General features: G+C 43.3%; 1 protein-coding gene across 1 annotated transcript; it reads right to left on the minus strand.

Moving 5' to 3' along the window:
* Positions 1 to 109: 109 nt before the first annotated feature.
* On the minus strand, positions 110 to 15,162 carry Mrps22 (mitochondrial ribosomal protein S22). The gene is made up of 8 exons (XM_027410891.2): positions 14,967 to 15,162; positions 12,091 to 12,254; positions 10,785 to 10,949; positions 6,080 to 6,223; positions 5,525 to 5,608; positions 3,890 to 4,035; positions 1,186 to 1,294; positions 110 to 246 (listed from the first exon to the last, which is right to left on the minus strand). Exons 1-8 carry the CDS (start codon positions 15,136 to 15,138, stop codon positions 151 to 153), a joined length of 1,080 nt encoding a protein of 359 aa, XP_027266692.1. The 5' UTR covers positions 15,139 to 15,162; the 3' UTR covers positions 110 to 150.
* Positions 15,163 to 15,449: the final 287 nt, after the last annotated feature.

Raw genomic sequence — 15,449 nt, forward strand, 5'->3', positions numbered from 1 at the left:
TGTCTTACCTGCATTAATATAAACAGAATTCATAACCAGGCACTCAAATACAAACTTCAGTCATCCCCATGCTGCATAGAAATTGAGTAGGATAACAAATTTTTGAAAATTTAAACGGCAGAAAACAAATTACAGTACTTTTATTTGTTGTCAGGATGCTGCAGAATGGCTGATGACTATTTCTTGGTAAGTTTGGAGTGCTAATTCTATATATGGTCCTCTCTGGGCTTCTGTTTTTGCGAAGACCTATTGAAATTTAAAAAAAAGAAAAAAAAAGTTCTAGAGCAACAGGACACCAAGAGTATAAAGTCAGCTTTAAGACATCATTAACATTTCTGCAGTAGGAACACAATTATCTCCCTGAATAGGGGTCATAAAAAGTATGTAGACAGAAGTACAGTATCGGGCTACAGCGATGCCAACTCTTAACCTCCAGAATGGCTTTCATTTCTGTTAATCAACTGCATTCAAGAGAAACCTTAGAGAGTAAGAGCTAGCAAGCTTACTTTTCTTTAAAAAAAAAAAAAAAAAAAAAAGGATTGTTCGTGAGCTCATCTCTCAAAAGAGTTTTCTACAAAAGAATACTGCTTTCCCTGGCTTAGCACACACAGTCAGGGTGAGTACCAGAGTCTCTGCTCCTCTTAGGGGCATCACACATCACTTCTGTCCTTAGGAACTGCTTTGCAGTAACAAAACGCATGTAACAAATTTCAGTGACCTTCCCTTCCCAAATGAAAATAGCATCTCAACCTAGTACTGAGGATAAATCTGGGGAGCCCATGGTTTGAGAGATGTGCAATTCCAAAATGATCATACAAGTGAGGCTTCCTGATCCCTGCCCTTTCCCAGCCCTGATGAGAACATGCCTACATCAAGGGGGAGGCTGCTAAGTACCTGTGAAGGTATGATTATCTCCAGTGCAGCATGGCCTACTACTCCAAATAACATACTATTTCCACTATGTGAACCTCTCAACTACAGCTGCCAACATACCATCTAGAGTGCCGCATGATTCTCCACATGCCCCCAGTCCAGGTAGAAGGAAAACAGGGTTTATAGTCTCACAATGTTATCAAGATGCAAAATGTTCCATATTCACAACTGAATAAATTACTACATATGACCCATTTCTGGATCTTTCCTAACTCAATCATCACCACAAAAAAACTACCAAAAGGACTATACCTTAATTAAATTTACTCCCTTAGCATCCTGCTCTTTGGCCTCCTGAGCCGACTGGCCATCTGGATGGAGCATGTGATACAGCTGGACTAGGCTGGTGGCATCATCAATCCTGAGAGTAAAAGAACTTAACATTACCAATGGGTTCTCATAAGCCTCACAGTCCTGCAGTGTATGCCAACTCCAAACTAAATTACATTTCAGACTTAACTCTGGTAAAGGAAAGGGAGTTCTGTAATTCCAAAAGCATTTGAAGGGGCCAGAGGGATGGCTCATCGAGTAAGGTACTTATTGCACAAAACCAAGTCCACAAAGCTATCCTCTGACCTGTAAGGCAAAAGGCAATACAGAAGTGCCCACTTTATGAAAATATGGCTGTGTTCTTTGGAAGATGGAACATCCCTTCCCACAGAAAGGGCATTCCTAATGGCAGAAGGATTTCCAGGCCAGCCCACTTAGCCAACATGAAATATGTTGATCCAATTTAGTATACAAATTCTGCTTTATACTTTTGAGATCACTTCTAGATAATTTCTATCAACATGGAAATTCTCTTAGCCGTCCCCAAAGCAAATAGTCATAATCTTCCCACGTAGTCTATACCTTCTTCCCACTTGATCCTCAAAGCTGAGGATTGGAAAGACATAAAAGTACCCGCAAGTGTTCACATTTGACACTTTGCTGGCTTCCACGTGGGGAAGTAGAGATGAAGACACCGTAATTTACTGCTATGCCAAAGCTGTCGCTCTTTGACCAGCCCCACTTTATAAATCCCTGAGCTGAGAGGTAGGAGTACAGAATGCCTGAAGCCACGATGACCCAGTGAAATGCTCTGGGCTCATCCCATTCACTGAAAAGGTTGTCTCTCAAGAAATTAGTTCTTCATATTGAACAAGCTTTTCTGGGGCAAAAGAGTTGGGATAGGTATTACCTGTCTATCAAGCTTACTATAATCTAACGGTTAAATAAAGGTAGCAACAAAATGTCTCTCCCCAATAAAAGATGAAAACATTTCCATTTAAAACAAGGGCACGCTGTCTCTATGGGTTTCTACATGTCAGAATTATGTTTAGGGCTTCATGAGGTTCATGCTGTGTCTGTCTCAATAATTTAAATGTTCCTTTATAACCACTCCACACTTACTAAACTTTTAAAAATAACTTAAAGGAGTGTGAAGTAAGTCTGCAGAATCCTAATACTGGCCTGGTCACTTGGTCTCTATCCAGAGAAGAGTGCAGGCTCTACTGTCCAGTCTGAGCTGGCCAGAATTGTTAGGTAAAAAGCTCTCCCCAGCAGGGCAGGCATGAGCCACTTCAGACGTAACTCTTACACAATAAGGAGTAATAGAATACTACATATTACACATACCATAGCTTCATTATCTAAAACTATGCTGTCCTGTCGTCATAAGTTCAGGATGTCTGTATTTGAGAAGCTTAAAGAGACAGTCCATAGGTCATGTGACACAGAAAGGCACAATACTTTCTGATCATCCCCAACTAGGCCAGCTGATGGGAATGAAAGAATACTGCCTTCTGAACTGAATCACTGTATGTGTTGATGGCATGAGCTAGCCGGGAAATCATTAGGAAAGCTGTCCTGATGAGAAGAAACGCTGCATCTTAGGCAACAGGAGTGTAACTTTTGTGTGTGATGTTCAAATTCTAAGTAAGATACTTCTACAGTCTGAGGACGGAATGACTACTGGTGCCTCTTCTTATTCAGTCTTGAAGTCCAGCAAGGGCTTTGTGGAAAGTTAAGTTTTCTCACAACAGTCATGATGGTTTCTTTCACTGAGATTTTGGATTTTCTTCACTTCATGTGCAACGCTATTTTCTTTCCAGTTTTAGCTCAAATAGCACACTACAGGTATACCTCTGAAATACTGAGATTAGTTCCTAACCTCAGCAATTAACAAGTCATAGGACCTTTTAAGTCTACCAGTGTAGTTATTTTTATACTATACAGTAGTCTATTAACAGTACAATATATTTGAAATATATTTTACAAAATGGTAGTAATAATGGTTTTTAAAAATATCAAGAAACTTGCTCAACTCAAGATACCAACCATCAATTTGGTTTTGATTTTGAAACAGGGTATGACTAAGTAGACAGTCTGTCCTCAAACTCAGATGCACCACCATGCCCAGGCAGACCTCAATTTGTAAAGATGTGCAGTACCTACACACAGCACGGTATGATGAATTATGTCTATGTAATTTTCAGCTAGAAAATTAGAAACACATCAACTTGATACTAAATACAATTTTTTCAAACCACTTGAAAATACTTTTCTGAAATCTTAGAAACTTCTCAAAAGCATGGGCCATTTAAAAAAAAAAAAAAAAAGGTTATGGGTAGGGTAGTTCTGCCAAAAAATAAGCACCCACCAGATCTTACATCTAGTTCTTTACAATTCCCCTATAATATCCTTGAGTGCCTGGAAAACTCGCCGATACCCAGGAACCCTGGCAAATAAGGGTAAAAAGCTCAGTCTACTATTAAAATATTAAAATCCAAAGTCACATTTTTTTCTAACAATCTAATCTAGCTCTGATTATTAACAAAAGCAAAGCCTAGAAAAATGAATGAAAAAGAGATAAGTACAAACTTCCACTTATCACCGGACAATACATTGCCATTGGGAAAATACTGATTTACTGCTGGATAATAAACAATTATTTTAATTATTAGATCGTACTTACAAGTCTCTCTGGATCTGGTCAATGAGCAGACCATCAATCTTTTTTTTATTTACAAAATACCAAGCCATTCCACCAAAGTGTCTTGTTGAACGTAAAAGATCATACTTTCCATGTCTGTCTATATCTTCATAGGTCTGATGATGAATCTATCCACAGAAAATGCACAGGAAAATCAAATGACAGCATCACATGGTTCAGACCACCTAGTAAGAATGCTGCCACAAGTCAGAGTGCAACCAGGACTACCTGTAATGCACACTTGCCTCTCCAGCCTTGGCTCAGTCAAGCACTTGCCTACTGGGCAGGACCTGAGTATGATCCCCCAGAACCCACATAAAAACTGTGTGGTAGGCACAGTTGTATTCCCAGTGAAGGCAAGTTGGATCCCTGGAAGCTCACTGGCCAGCTAGCCTAGCCAACCAAGCAAAGTGCCAGGCCCATGAGAGACCCTATCTCAAAACGAGAGAGTACAAGATAATGACATTTGTTCTCTGACCTGTACACAGGAAAGGAACACTTATTTACAGGACAGCAAATCTGTGCCCTCCTTACTACAGAGTATGTGGCAGCCTAGAGCAAATAATAGCAAATACTCAAAAAGCTTTGTCAATTACTCTTCAGTGGCCAAGTGTTAAGCAAGCACCAATTTGACATTATTAACCAAAATCTCTGGGAAGAAATCAGTATTTTTTTTTAATTGCTCTTTCCCCTTATAACCACTCCTCTTATCCTACCAGCTCACCCACCACATCTGGCAGTCCTTCAGTTTTCTTTCTAAACAACTCTTCCTAAAAGAGGGCATTCTGTCCAAAACTTCCTTCTCCCTCCCTCTCTCTGATGAAGACCTCTCTCTCTGATGAAGACCATGTTCCTCACCCAGTACTGAGGTCACATGTGAGACAGCCCATCCATCTTGAACCATCCCCTGCAAACACACTGAATGTACAAACTAGATGTTTGGCCACATCTCAGGCTTACTTGGTTATTTTCTACCTACTTCTTAGTCTGTCCTCTCTGAAATAGCTTTATTCACCAAACTTCCCTCTCCAACACTGTTCCTCGCCCTTCTAGAACCCTTTCCAAGACCCCTATGAAGACTTCCCTGAGAGCACTCTTAATACCTAACACTTGAGGCTGGAAGTGAGTTATCTGCATACTGTCTTATTCCAGCACATGACTGCTGGAGTGCAGGTTTGGATGCTCACTCTATCCTAGTCCCTGATATCAGCTCTGCTACCCTGGTAACACTGACCACCATGTTCTAATGAACACATCCTTACTAAGCTGTACTTCACACACAGTACCTTCCTTACACACTGCACTTTGACAAACGTTGGTGGGTAGCTGTTCCTAAGAGGTGAACAGAAAAGAGAAAAGGCTTTGTCATCATCTGAGTCCTAAACGGACCATAATAGCAGTGAAATATAGAACAAGTCACTTCATTCTCCAAGCTCGACTGCCCTAATTCTTAAAGATGGCTGAAAGCATAAAATACATATCTACACTCAATAAATTTCCAGGTAATTCCTTTTTCTATAACCATCAAAGCTGATAGCAGAAATCAAGTGCTACATTAAAATACCTTTCGCATAACCATATTTAAATCCCATTTTGGAAACCATTAAATACACTCACCTTGATATACTCAGTGGAATCTGGCTCAAACTGGGCAACACAGAGATTGAGGACATCTTCGTGCCGGTCTTGGCTGTACATGGTCTAAAAACACAAAGCCAAATGGCAATCAGATAAGAACATAAAAGTTTACCATCTGTCCTGACACCTTGTCAGGCCTGTCCAATATACTGGCCACCTATGTGCCCACCAAGAGCATACAGGGAACTGGATGTGGGGGCGCAGGTTGTAATCCCAGTACTCTGGAGGTAGAGGCAGGCAGATCTTTGTGAATTCGAGGCCAGCCTGATCTATCTAGTGAGTTCCAGAATAGTCAAAGCTACATAGTAAGACCCTGACTCAGAAAACTAAAATAAATTTTAAAAAGCATACAGAAACAGCACAGGCTTTATAAATGCCACACGGATTTAAATCCCAACTAAATTAGCTGTATGAGAACCCCCATCAAGTTACTGTGACAGTAGTACCTGTGTTCATCATGATGCAATGCCAGCAGCACCAGGGCTCATTGCTTCAACAAACAAATGATCATCATGGAAATGGAATTCACCATACCTTAAGGTTTTCATCTTTGAAAATTACTGGTGGCAAAACTCTACGACCTTCTTTCGGGAAATAAATTTGTATCACTCGATCCCGTTCTTCCCACGAAGCTTTTCGTAGCGTGCCACTTGGTTCTCTAACAACAATAAAACGTTCCTGAAATAGAAAGCAACTAGAGATTAATTGTGAAGACTTCTGTTCAGCTCTTGTGACAGCTAATAAGACCAACTTGGCAGGACTTAAAATCACCTTGAAGACAATCTGTAGGGGTGTGTGTGTGTGCGGGTGTGTGTGTGTGTGGGTGTGTGGGTGTGGGTGTGGGTGTGTGGGTGAGGGTGTGTGGGTGTGTGGGTGTGTGTGTGTGGGGGGGTGGGGGTGTGGGTATGTGTGTGTGTGTGTGTGTGTGTGTGTGTGTGATTATGTAGGTTAGGTTGAGATAGGAAGGAAGCCCCACCCTAACGTGGGCAGCATCATTCCATGAATTGGGTCCTGGACAGCATAAGGGAAAGCTGAGAACTAGCATTCATCCTTTTGCTTCCTGACTGTGGGTGCAATGTGACCAGAAGTTGGCCCACAGATAAAGACACAGCTAAAATCCTCTTCTAACCACAAACATGTATGACCAGAATGAGAAATGAGAGATCACTTTTCTGACCCCAGCATTCAGCAGCACTAATAATGTATTCTGTGGGCCCAACTATAAACCACTCTTATCCTTGAGAGCTGCTATATAAAGAGCTGCTATATTTAGACAATGGACTGATCTTTTAAATTGTTAATTAAGGGAACTAAATGGAAGCAATGATATCTAAAAATTATTGGCAAAACTTCCTGTGGTTTTACTAAAAGTAGAAAACCAATTGGGAAGTTAGGGTTTTTGCATTGTTGAAAAATACCTAAGGTGGGATAGTGATGGCACATATCTTTAGGAGGCAGAGGCAGAGGCAGAGGCAGAGGCAGAGGCACGGGGATCTCTGAGTTCAAGGCAAGCCTAGTCAACAGAGCAAGTTCCAGGACAGCCAAGGCTACATAGTGAGCTCCTGTCTCAAAACAAATAAACAAACAAACAAAGAAAAGAAAACTACCTAAGATAAAACCACTCTATCTTGCTCAACTCTAAATGGGACAACTATACCACAGCCCAGCAAGGTGCGGGTATCAGGATAGAAGAGGGATGGGGTGGAGTGCTATGAAATGCTGCCTTTAGGACAAGATATGGCCATTGTACTCATGAAATCATTACAGTTGTGGTTACTTGCATAAGGCCTACACAAGCATTAAGACCAGGCCAGTGACCAATTCATCATGGGTTAGGGAGGAGCATAAGAGGCTTTACCCAGGCACGAGCATCTTTCTTTGTAATGGTTATTATTGCTGTGATAAACACCATGACCAAAAACAAGTTGAGAAGAAATGGGTTTGTTTGGCTTATGCTTCATCATCAAAGGAAGTCACAACAGGAACTCAAACAGGGCAGGGACCTGGAGGCAGGAGCTGATAGAGAGCCATGGAGGGGTGATGTTTACTGGCTTGCCCCTCATGGCTTGTTTAGCCTGCTTTTTTAAAGACCCCATGATCACCTGCCCAGGGATGGCACTACCTACAATGGGCTGGGCCCTCCCCCATCAATCACTAACTAAGAAAATACCCTATAGACTACATAGTCTATAGTCTATAGACTTGTCTGCAGCCTGATCTTATTGAAGCCTTTTCTCAATTAAGTAGTCCTCCTCTCAGATGACTCCAGCTTGTGTCAAGCTGACATAAAAACTAGCTAGCAAACTGATCCCTTGTCAACCTGACACACAAACATATCACTTATTAAGCATAGCTTTTCCTTTCTTCTGGTCTTCAAGATTTCATATTAATATTATAAAACATATTACAAACTTTAAAAGTCCCACAGTCTTTATAAATTTCAACACTTTAAAAGTTTAGTCTCAGAGAGATGGCTCAAGGGTTAAGAGAATTTTCTGATCTTACAGAGGACCTGGGTTTGATTCCCAGCACCTACAAAGCATCTCACAACTGTAACTCTAATTCTGATGGATTTGATGCCCTTTTCTGGGCCCTGTAATACACTGCACACATGTAGTACACAGACATACATGTGCAAGCATAAAATATATAAAATATAAAATAAAATAAAAATTCAGTCTCTAAAAATCCAAAACAAAACTCCAAAATCGCTTTAAAAATTCAAGCCTCTCAACTGTGAACTCCAGAAAAAAAAAAAAAAAAAAAATATATATATATATATATATATATATATATATATATATATGTGTGTGTGTATATATTGTGTATATTACTTCAAGAGGGAAGTGTGTATACACATATACACAATATGTGTATATTACTTCAAGAGGGAAGAACCAGGGCACAGTCACAGGGTGAACATAGAAAAACCTAAGTCCAACTGTATAAATAACTCAGTGTCCAATGCCTGGGATCCACTCAACAATCTTCTGGGCTCCTAGGTCACTTCTCTGGCTCTACTCTTTGTACCACACAATGATTGTCTCCTATGATCAGGACAGTGCCACTCCATAGCTGCTGCTGGTTTTGGCTGTCATCCCATGATACTGTCATCTCCAAAATGCTGGGGCCCCTTGCTACAACTGGACTGCACTTTCACCAATAGCCTCTTCTTGGTCTCTCTTCAGAGACTCCAGTTCTGCCACACAGTGCCAGATCTCAGCTGCTCTCCATGATCCCTTCATGCCTTCCAAACCAGTATTGCTGGGTGACTCTTACATCACCAAGTTTGGCTGCTAGGAAGAGGTACAACATTGACCATCTCTGGAACACAGTTTCTTTGTGCTAACTCTGAGAAAACAATTCCCTGAAGATTTCACCTCAGTGAGGCTCTCTTCTTAATCACTGCTAATTTCTCAGCTCCAGCTGACCAGCATCAATTCTCCCAGGAAAGCAAAGCTGTTTTCTTGTTAATCACAACTGATTCTTCAGCTCCAGTTGATTAGGACCATAGATTCTTAATTCAAAATATGCAACAGCCCCCACAGTCTTTCATGACTCTGGAACTTCACAAGCCAGGCCACCATTGTCTGCACAGCTATCAACATTTTATCTTCCAGGCTCCCACAGAACATCCCACTGAACTCTCAACACTCAATGGCTTTTCTAGTGCAAAGTTCCAAAGTCCTTCTACAATTCTCCCCCAAACAACATGGTCAGGTCTGTCAGAGCAATACCTCACAATCCTGGTAGATGCCAACTTTCTGCCTTAGATAGGGTTTCTAACGCTGTGACAAACACCATGACCAAAAGCAAGTTGGGAAGAAAAGGGTTTATGTGGCTGACACTTTCACATCATAGTTCATCATCAAGGGAAGCCAAGGCAAGAATTCAAAAGGACAGGAACCTGGAGGCAGGAGCTGAAGCAGAGTCACGCACGGAGGGGTGCTGCTTACTGGCTTGCTCCTCATGGCTTGCTCAGCCTGGTTTCTTACAGAATCCAGGGCCACCTGCCCAGGGATGGCATCACCCACACTAGGCTGGACCTCCCCCACCAATCACTTATTAAGAAAATGCCCTACAGACTTGCCCACAGCCAGATCATATGAAACCATTTTCTCAACTGAGCTTCCCGACTCTCAGATGACTCTAGCTTGGGTCAAGTTGACATGAAAACTAGCTGGCACAGTGTGTATTGCAGTTATGGTTGCTAGGAAAGAAAGAGGTGTTACTTTCTTTAGCATTGTGGACACTGATAAAGTTGCCCTGGCTTCTGTAAATACCCTCTCACTCAAGCTCATGCAACCCCAATGAACTCAATGGATCACACAGACACAACCAAGGAAAAAGTGGAACTTCTTCTTGAGGTGACGGACTTAAACAGGAATGGGAGTAAGAGAGGCTGAAAAATGACTAAAATGCATTATCTACATGGATAACACTGTTAAGGAATATTCTTAAAATTAAAGAAACAAAGAGGGTGCCATGAGCCCCCCCACACACACACACACATGAGGAAACAGCAAACAATCTCCTCCTGAAGTTTCAGAAAAGGAAATCAGTACAGCCCAGGTGCAAAGAACATCTCTTGCTCACTGTTTTACAGTTTCTGTCCACTGCTGTCTGCCTGGCTACACTTGTCTTGCTGTGTCTCAGCACATGTGTCTCAGGATTTCTATTGTTGTGATAAAGTACCATGACCCAAACAACCAGGGAGGAAAGCGTTATTTCATCTTATGACTCTCAGGTCACACACAATCCGTCACTGAAGGAAGGAAGGAAGGGGAGGAACCCGGAAGCAGGAACTGAAACAGGCCATCAAAGAGAGCTGCTTATTGTCCTGCTCCTCATGGCTTGCTCAACCTGCTTTCTTACAGCACCCAGGCCCACCCACAAGCTGTGTCTCCCCACATCAATCATCAATCAAGAAAAGGCACCACAGATTTGCCTGCAGGCCAGTCTGAAGGGGCATTTTCTCAATTTAGACTCCCCCTTCCAAAATGACTCTAGCTTGTGTCCAATTGACATAAACAGCCCGCACATGTCCCTGGTATCAGTCTGAAATACGCTAAATCCACAGTATGTAAAGGAATGGTAACAACGTGATGTAAGCCCGCAAACATTTCTCTTTAGAGGCACTCGGCTTTAGAAGCTTCAGAGAGAGGGGTGCGACATCACCCCTAAGATCCATTTTCATGTGGTATTTCAAAGGTTATTCTACAATCTAGCATATACTCACCCGATGTGGTATGTTATATGATATATCAGTAAACACATATTTGTGTGTTTCTGTTCCTTCCAAAATCTTATCCTCAGCTAATACGTCATTTATTGGTGTCCGTTCTTCCAGAACTGGTGGCATCTTTAATCGTACTTTAGCTGCTTCAGTTGCCAGCCTAGTAGCCTAAAGGAATAAAATATCTCTTAAGGAAAGTTATAGTGTCCAAAAGGATCATCCGATAAAAGCAGGCACTCATCAAAAAATGCTGAACGTCTTCAAAGGAAAGCAGCTGCAGCCATGGATCTGTGAGTGAAAAGCCAAACTTGGCCTGGTGGGGCCTGGCCTTTCCTGTGTGTGACAGAACACCAGCTACCCACTGACACACTATCTGAGCAGCAAGGAATGTTGTGAGACAGAACCAGGCTGCAAGAGATGCCTGGAACACAGCAAGCCTGCATTTCTTCAGTGTTTGCTATGTGCCAGATATCAAATACTCCAAACGGGTGCAGAGAGATGGCTCAGAGGACCTGGATTCCATCCCCAACACCGACATGGTGGCTCACAACCATTTGTAACTCCAGTTTCAAGGGTCCAGTGCCTTCTTCTGACTTCCATGAGCACCAGGCATGGCTGTGGTGCGCCTACGAACATACTGACATACCCATACACATAAGACAAAGGAAATCCAATGACTGGCTTCACTCAATGCCCCAAACCTACAGGAGCCTGGTGCTGTGATTACCAGGAAGTTCCCGGAGCCGCAGCACTCGTGTCGGAACTGAGCTCCAAAGTCTCCACCCTCCACCAGGGGCTAAACTTCATTATGCCACCTCATTTCCAGTGGGATCTTTGGGAGGAGAAAAGGGAAGTGTCACTCTTCTTCTAACATGCTACTGGGTAGTGAAGCTACTGCTGAGTCAGAAAGCAGTGTGTCGCTGTCTCACATATCCGTACAGCAGTGTATCCACAGAGGACCCAGACTCTGCTACCTGGAAGAGGCTGCTGCAGCAGATTTCTAATTTCTCCAAACCTGCAGCCCCAAGGCAGTTCACAGCAGAAGTTCTCTCCAGGCAGGGAGCTGGAGCAGGCAAGATGAAAGATGAGCAGGCTGGTTTGGGGCAGGGAGGAGGGCCAGCCTGGACACCTGGACTTGATTCTGCTCAATTATGGTCACATCCCTGCTCCTCCCTGCCTCCCTACTCATATTGTTCTGGGCCTGCTTCACCCTCTCACCCTTGCCTAGGGAGGAACAGCACTGAGCATCTGCTGTAAATCTTATGACCCTGAAAGAAAGGTATTCTGCCAATACTCGGAGTTGACATACCTCTTCCAACTGTGCTTGGGTCATTAGCTTATAGGTTGGTGGCTTCAGTGGTTGTACAGCAGGCTTAAAAGTCTTCTTCAAGTCCAGGCCTGTCATCTTGGTGAGGATACTCTGGACTTCCTCATCCATAAATGTAGGTTTCTTGACTTCTGAGCTATGAGAATCTGTTAAGAGGGATTTCAGTAATAAGAAGCTAACAACAATGGCAAGCCAAGACTTCTAAACGGGAAAGTTTTAACAATAAAAACCGTTTGTACAGAATACACATGCTAATAGTCATGAGATTCTCTCATTTATTCAACTTGCACTTAAAAGTTTCCCGAACATTCACCACAACATGCATACAGTCTGCCAAGAAGACGCTGAAAAATGAAGATGACAAGAACTGTTACCTTTCACAGACTCATCCCTTCTTTTGCTGGTATCATGGAGATGGTGCAAACAGAACCCAGGACCTGGCACACGGCACTATCAGTAAGCTACACTTCAACCCTCAGATCCACGTCTTAGAAGCCAGACATAGCACTGCCACAAAATGGGTCCTAACACTCCAATCTTATGAATGAGCGCACCAAGGCTACCTAAAGATAGCTAGCTTTTAAGAACAGAGGAAGGACTTAGCAGGGTTCACTGGTTCTAGAGCCTCAGTCACTTCCAATCTAAGCTCAGCGCTGACTCATGCAGTCTCCCTCTTCTTTGCCTAGCTTCTTGTTCTCTTTCCACTGGGAAAAATAAAGAAAGGGCCATCTGCTTCCAGGCTCCTCTTTGCTGTTACTCCTATAGATGCTGGTGTCTTGCAGAATCCTGATCTAGTTCCTTTTCTCATATTCTCACTGGGTGCTTTCCTAGTTTCCTCTGGCTTTAATCACATCCATCTACTAAAGACTCTAAAATCCCAATTTCTAGCCACGACCATCTACATCTACTCAATGCAAGTCTCACTTGCACTCCAATACTGTCAAACAATATCCTGCCCCGCCACGCTCCTCCCTCAAGGCAACTTTTTCTTGTCTCATACCTGCTTTCCCTGCTATTCTCTATCACAGCACCATCTATCAGGTCACTTAGTCCAGATTCTTAACATTATTCTTGACTTCTTCCTACCCACCACACCCAGGCCAAAAAAAAAAAAAAAAAAAAAAAATTAAAATGACAGGAGTGGTCATTATTAACACGTATGGGATATTTACTGTGTAGTACTTACTGAGCTAAATACATACCATACCCAGCATAGTCAGCCCTCACAGCAACCCTATAAAGTATAATCATCCCCCTTTTGCAAAAAAAAGAACATGAATATACCATTTTAGCCATCATAAGTCTCTTTTTAGCTCTACTTCCCACTGTCATTAGTCCGGTCAAAGCCATTCTTATCCCTTACCATAGCTTCCCTGCCTCTTTTCTGGCCTCACTACAAACCATTCCTATAAAGAGATTACTTGAGAGTAACCTGTTAAAAATGCAACCAAGATGATTGTCATGTTTAAAACTCAGTGACTGTGTCCCCCACTAGGAGATTTATTCTCTGTCTTTGTTAGGTTTCTATTGCTGTGATAAACACCATGACCAAAGGCAAGTTGGAGAGGAAAGGATTTCTTTGGCTTATGTTTGTTCATCATCAAAGGAAGTAGGGGCAGGAACTCAAACAGGGCAGGACCTGATGCAGAGACCATGGAGAGTGCTGTTTTTACTGGCTTGCTCTGCCTGCTTTGTTATTGAACCCAGGAACACCAGCCTCACCCAGAATGGGCTGGGCCCTCTCCCATCAATCACTAATTAGGAAAATAAATGCCCTACAGCTGGATTTTTTTTGTTGTTTTGTTTTGTTTTTCAAGACAGGGTTTCTCTGTGGCTTTGGAGACTGTCCTGGAACTCATTCTTGTAGACCAGGCTGGTCTCGAACTCACAGGGATCCACCTGCCTCTACCTCCCGAGTGCTGGGATTAAAGGCGTGGGCCATCAACTCCCGGCTCCTACAGCTGGATCTTACTGAGTCATTTTCTCAATTGAGGTTCCCTGCTTTCAGATACCTCTCGCTGGTGTCAAGTTGATATAAAACTACCGACACAGTCTGTGAAGACTAAAATCCTGTTCACCCATGAGTTCTTAAGAGTGTCCAGTAACAATAGGTGCTCAGCAATACACTCTCCAGGCAATCTCACCCACTGGCCCAACTGTGGCTTTCACATTTACTCTGATGCTCTTCAATTTGTTTCTAACTGTATACTGAACCTGGAATAACAAAGACAACTCAAGTTCAGTACAAAAACAAGCATAATTCTGCCTCCTTTGCTAATCCCAACTCAACAAACCAACCAACCAACCCTATTCCTACAATAATATTCCCTAGGCTGGCACTACTCTCCATTCAACTGCTTACCATCAAAACCTGCAAACTTACTCAGGCCTTATCAATCCTAACTCCAAAACAGGGTCCCCAAAATACCTGCTTTCACTTTCTTCTCTATACTTCTGCTTATTACGCTGTCCCTCCGTTATTTTCACCTTTTGGCAGGGTTAGTCAGATGGCAGCTTTGGCTGTATTTTCCCTGGAACCCATCCCTGTGCAGCCAGCCTAGTTTGAAAATCTCTTAGGTGCGTCCCGAAGCAGCCGGGATCACCGTGCTGTCACTCGCCACTGGGCTAGGAGAGAACCCACGTCAGTCATAGTATGTCCCAAGCTAGTACAGTGCTTTGCAAGGAGCGGACCGCGGGCACCACTGGCTGAGTGAATGAATAAATAAAGGGGGACTCAGATAAGCTCTGCAAGGACAGACATAAGCTGAATGAGTCTGAGAACACGCCGTGCAGTTTTCTCCTGCTAAAGCAAGCTCTAGGTCTCGCAGTCGCCCGGCGGAGCTCTAGCGGTCACTCACCTGCCTCGGAGCTGAGCGGGCGGCACGGCTGCCCCACCTCGAAGGGCTGGGGCCGCGTCGCGAGCAGAGCATCGGGGAGGCGCTGGGCTGCGGCCCGAGGACAGACCCGCTGTGCACGCCGAGAGCCTAACTGGAACCTCCACACCAACAACGCAGTCCTGAGAGCAGCCATGATTACCCACCGCCCCTTGCACCGGAACCCTCCGGATCAGCTTCCGCCTCGCGAGCCTTTGTACAGCATGCTGGGAAATGTAGTCTAGGTGGCGGCAAAGACCGAAGCGTTTTGAAACTCGCAAAACCCTAGGGGTTTGTGCGAGCAAGACGAGCACTGTAATGACTGAGCTATGCGACTGTCTCATTCTGCAGTGTAAGCTGGCCTAGAGATCATTATTATGTAGCCCAGGTTGGCCTCAAAACCACAGCAGTCTGCCCTCTGATTACAGATGTGGGGACTGAATTTTTAAAATTGCCCTTTTTATTAAT

This window comes from Cricetulus griseus, chromosome 4, assembly GCF_003668045.3.
Source record: "Cricetulus griseus strain 17A/GY chromosome 4, alternate assembly CriGri-PICRH-1.0, whole genome shotgun sequence".
Lineage (NCBI taxonomy): Eukaryota > Metazoa > Chordata > Mammalia > Rodentia > Cricetidae > Cricetulus > Cricetulus griseus.

What these genes read in the sequence shown, in the direction of transcription:
- Mrps22 (XM_027410891.2), bottom strand. Translation starts at nt 15,138, where the DNA reads ATGGCTGCTCTCAGGACTGCGTTGTTGGTGTGGAGGTTCCAGTTAGGC. An exon ending in ATTCCACTGAGTATATCAAG is followed by an intron (nt 4,036 to 5,524) that starts GTGAGTGTATTT and finishes TTCTGTGGATAG; the next exon opens with ATTCATCATCAGACCTATGA. An exon ending in AGGGAGTAAATTTAATTAAG is followed by an intron (nt 247 to 1,185) that starts GTATAGTCCTTT and finishes AAATTTCAATAG; the next exon opens with GTCTTCGCAAAAACAGAAGC.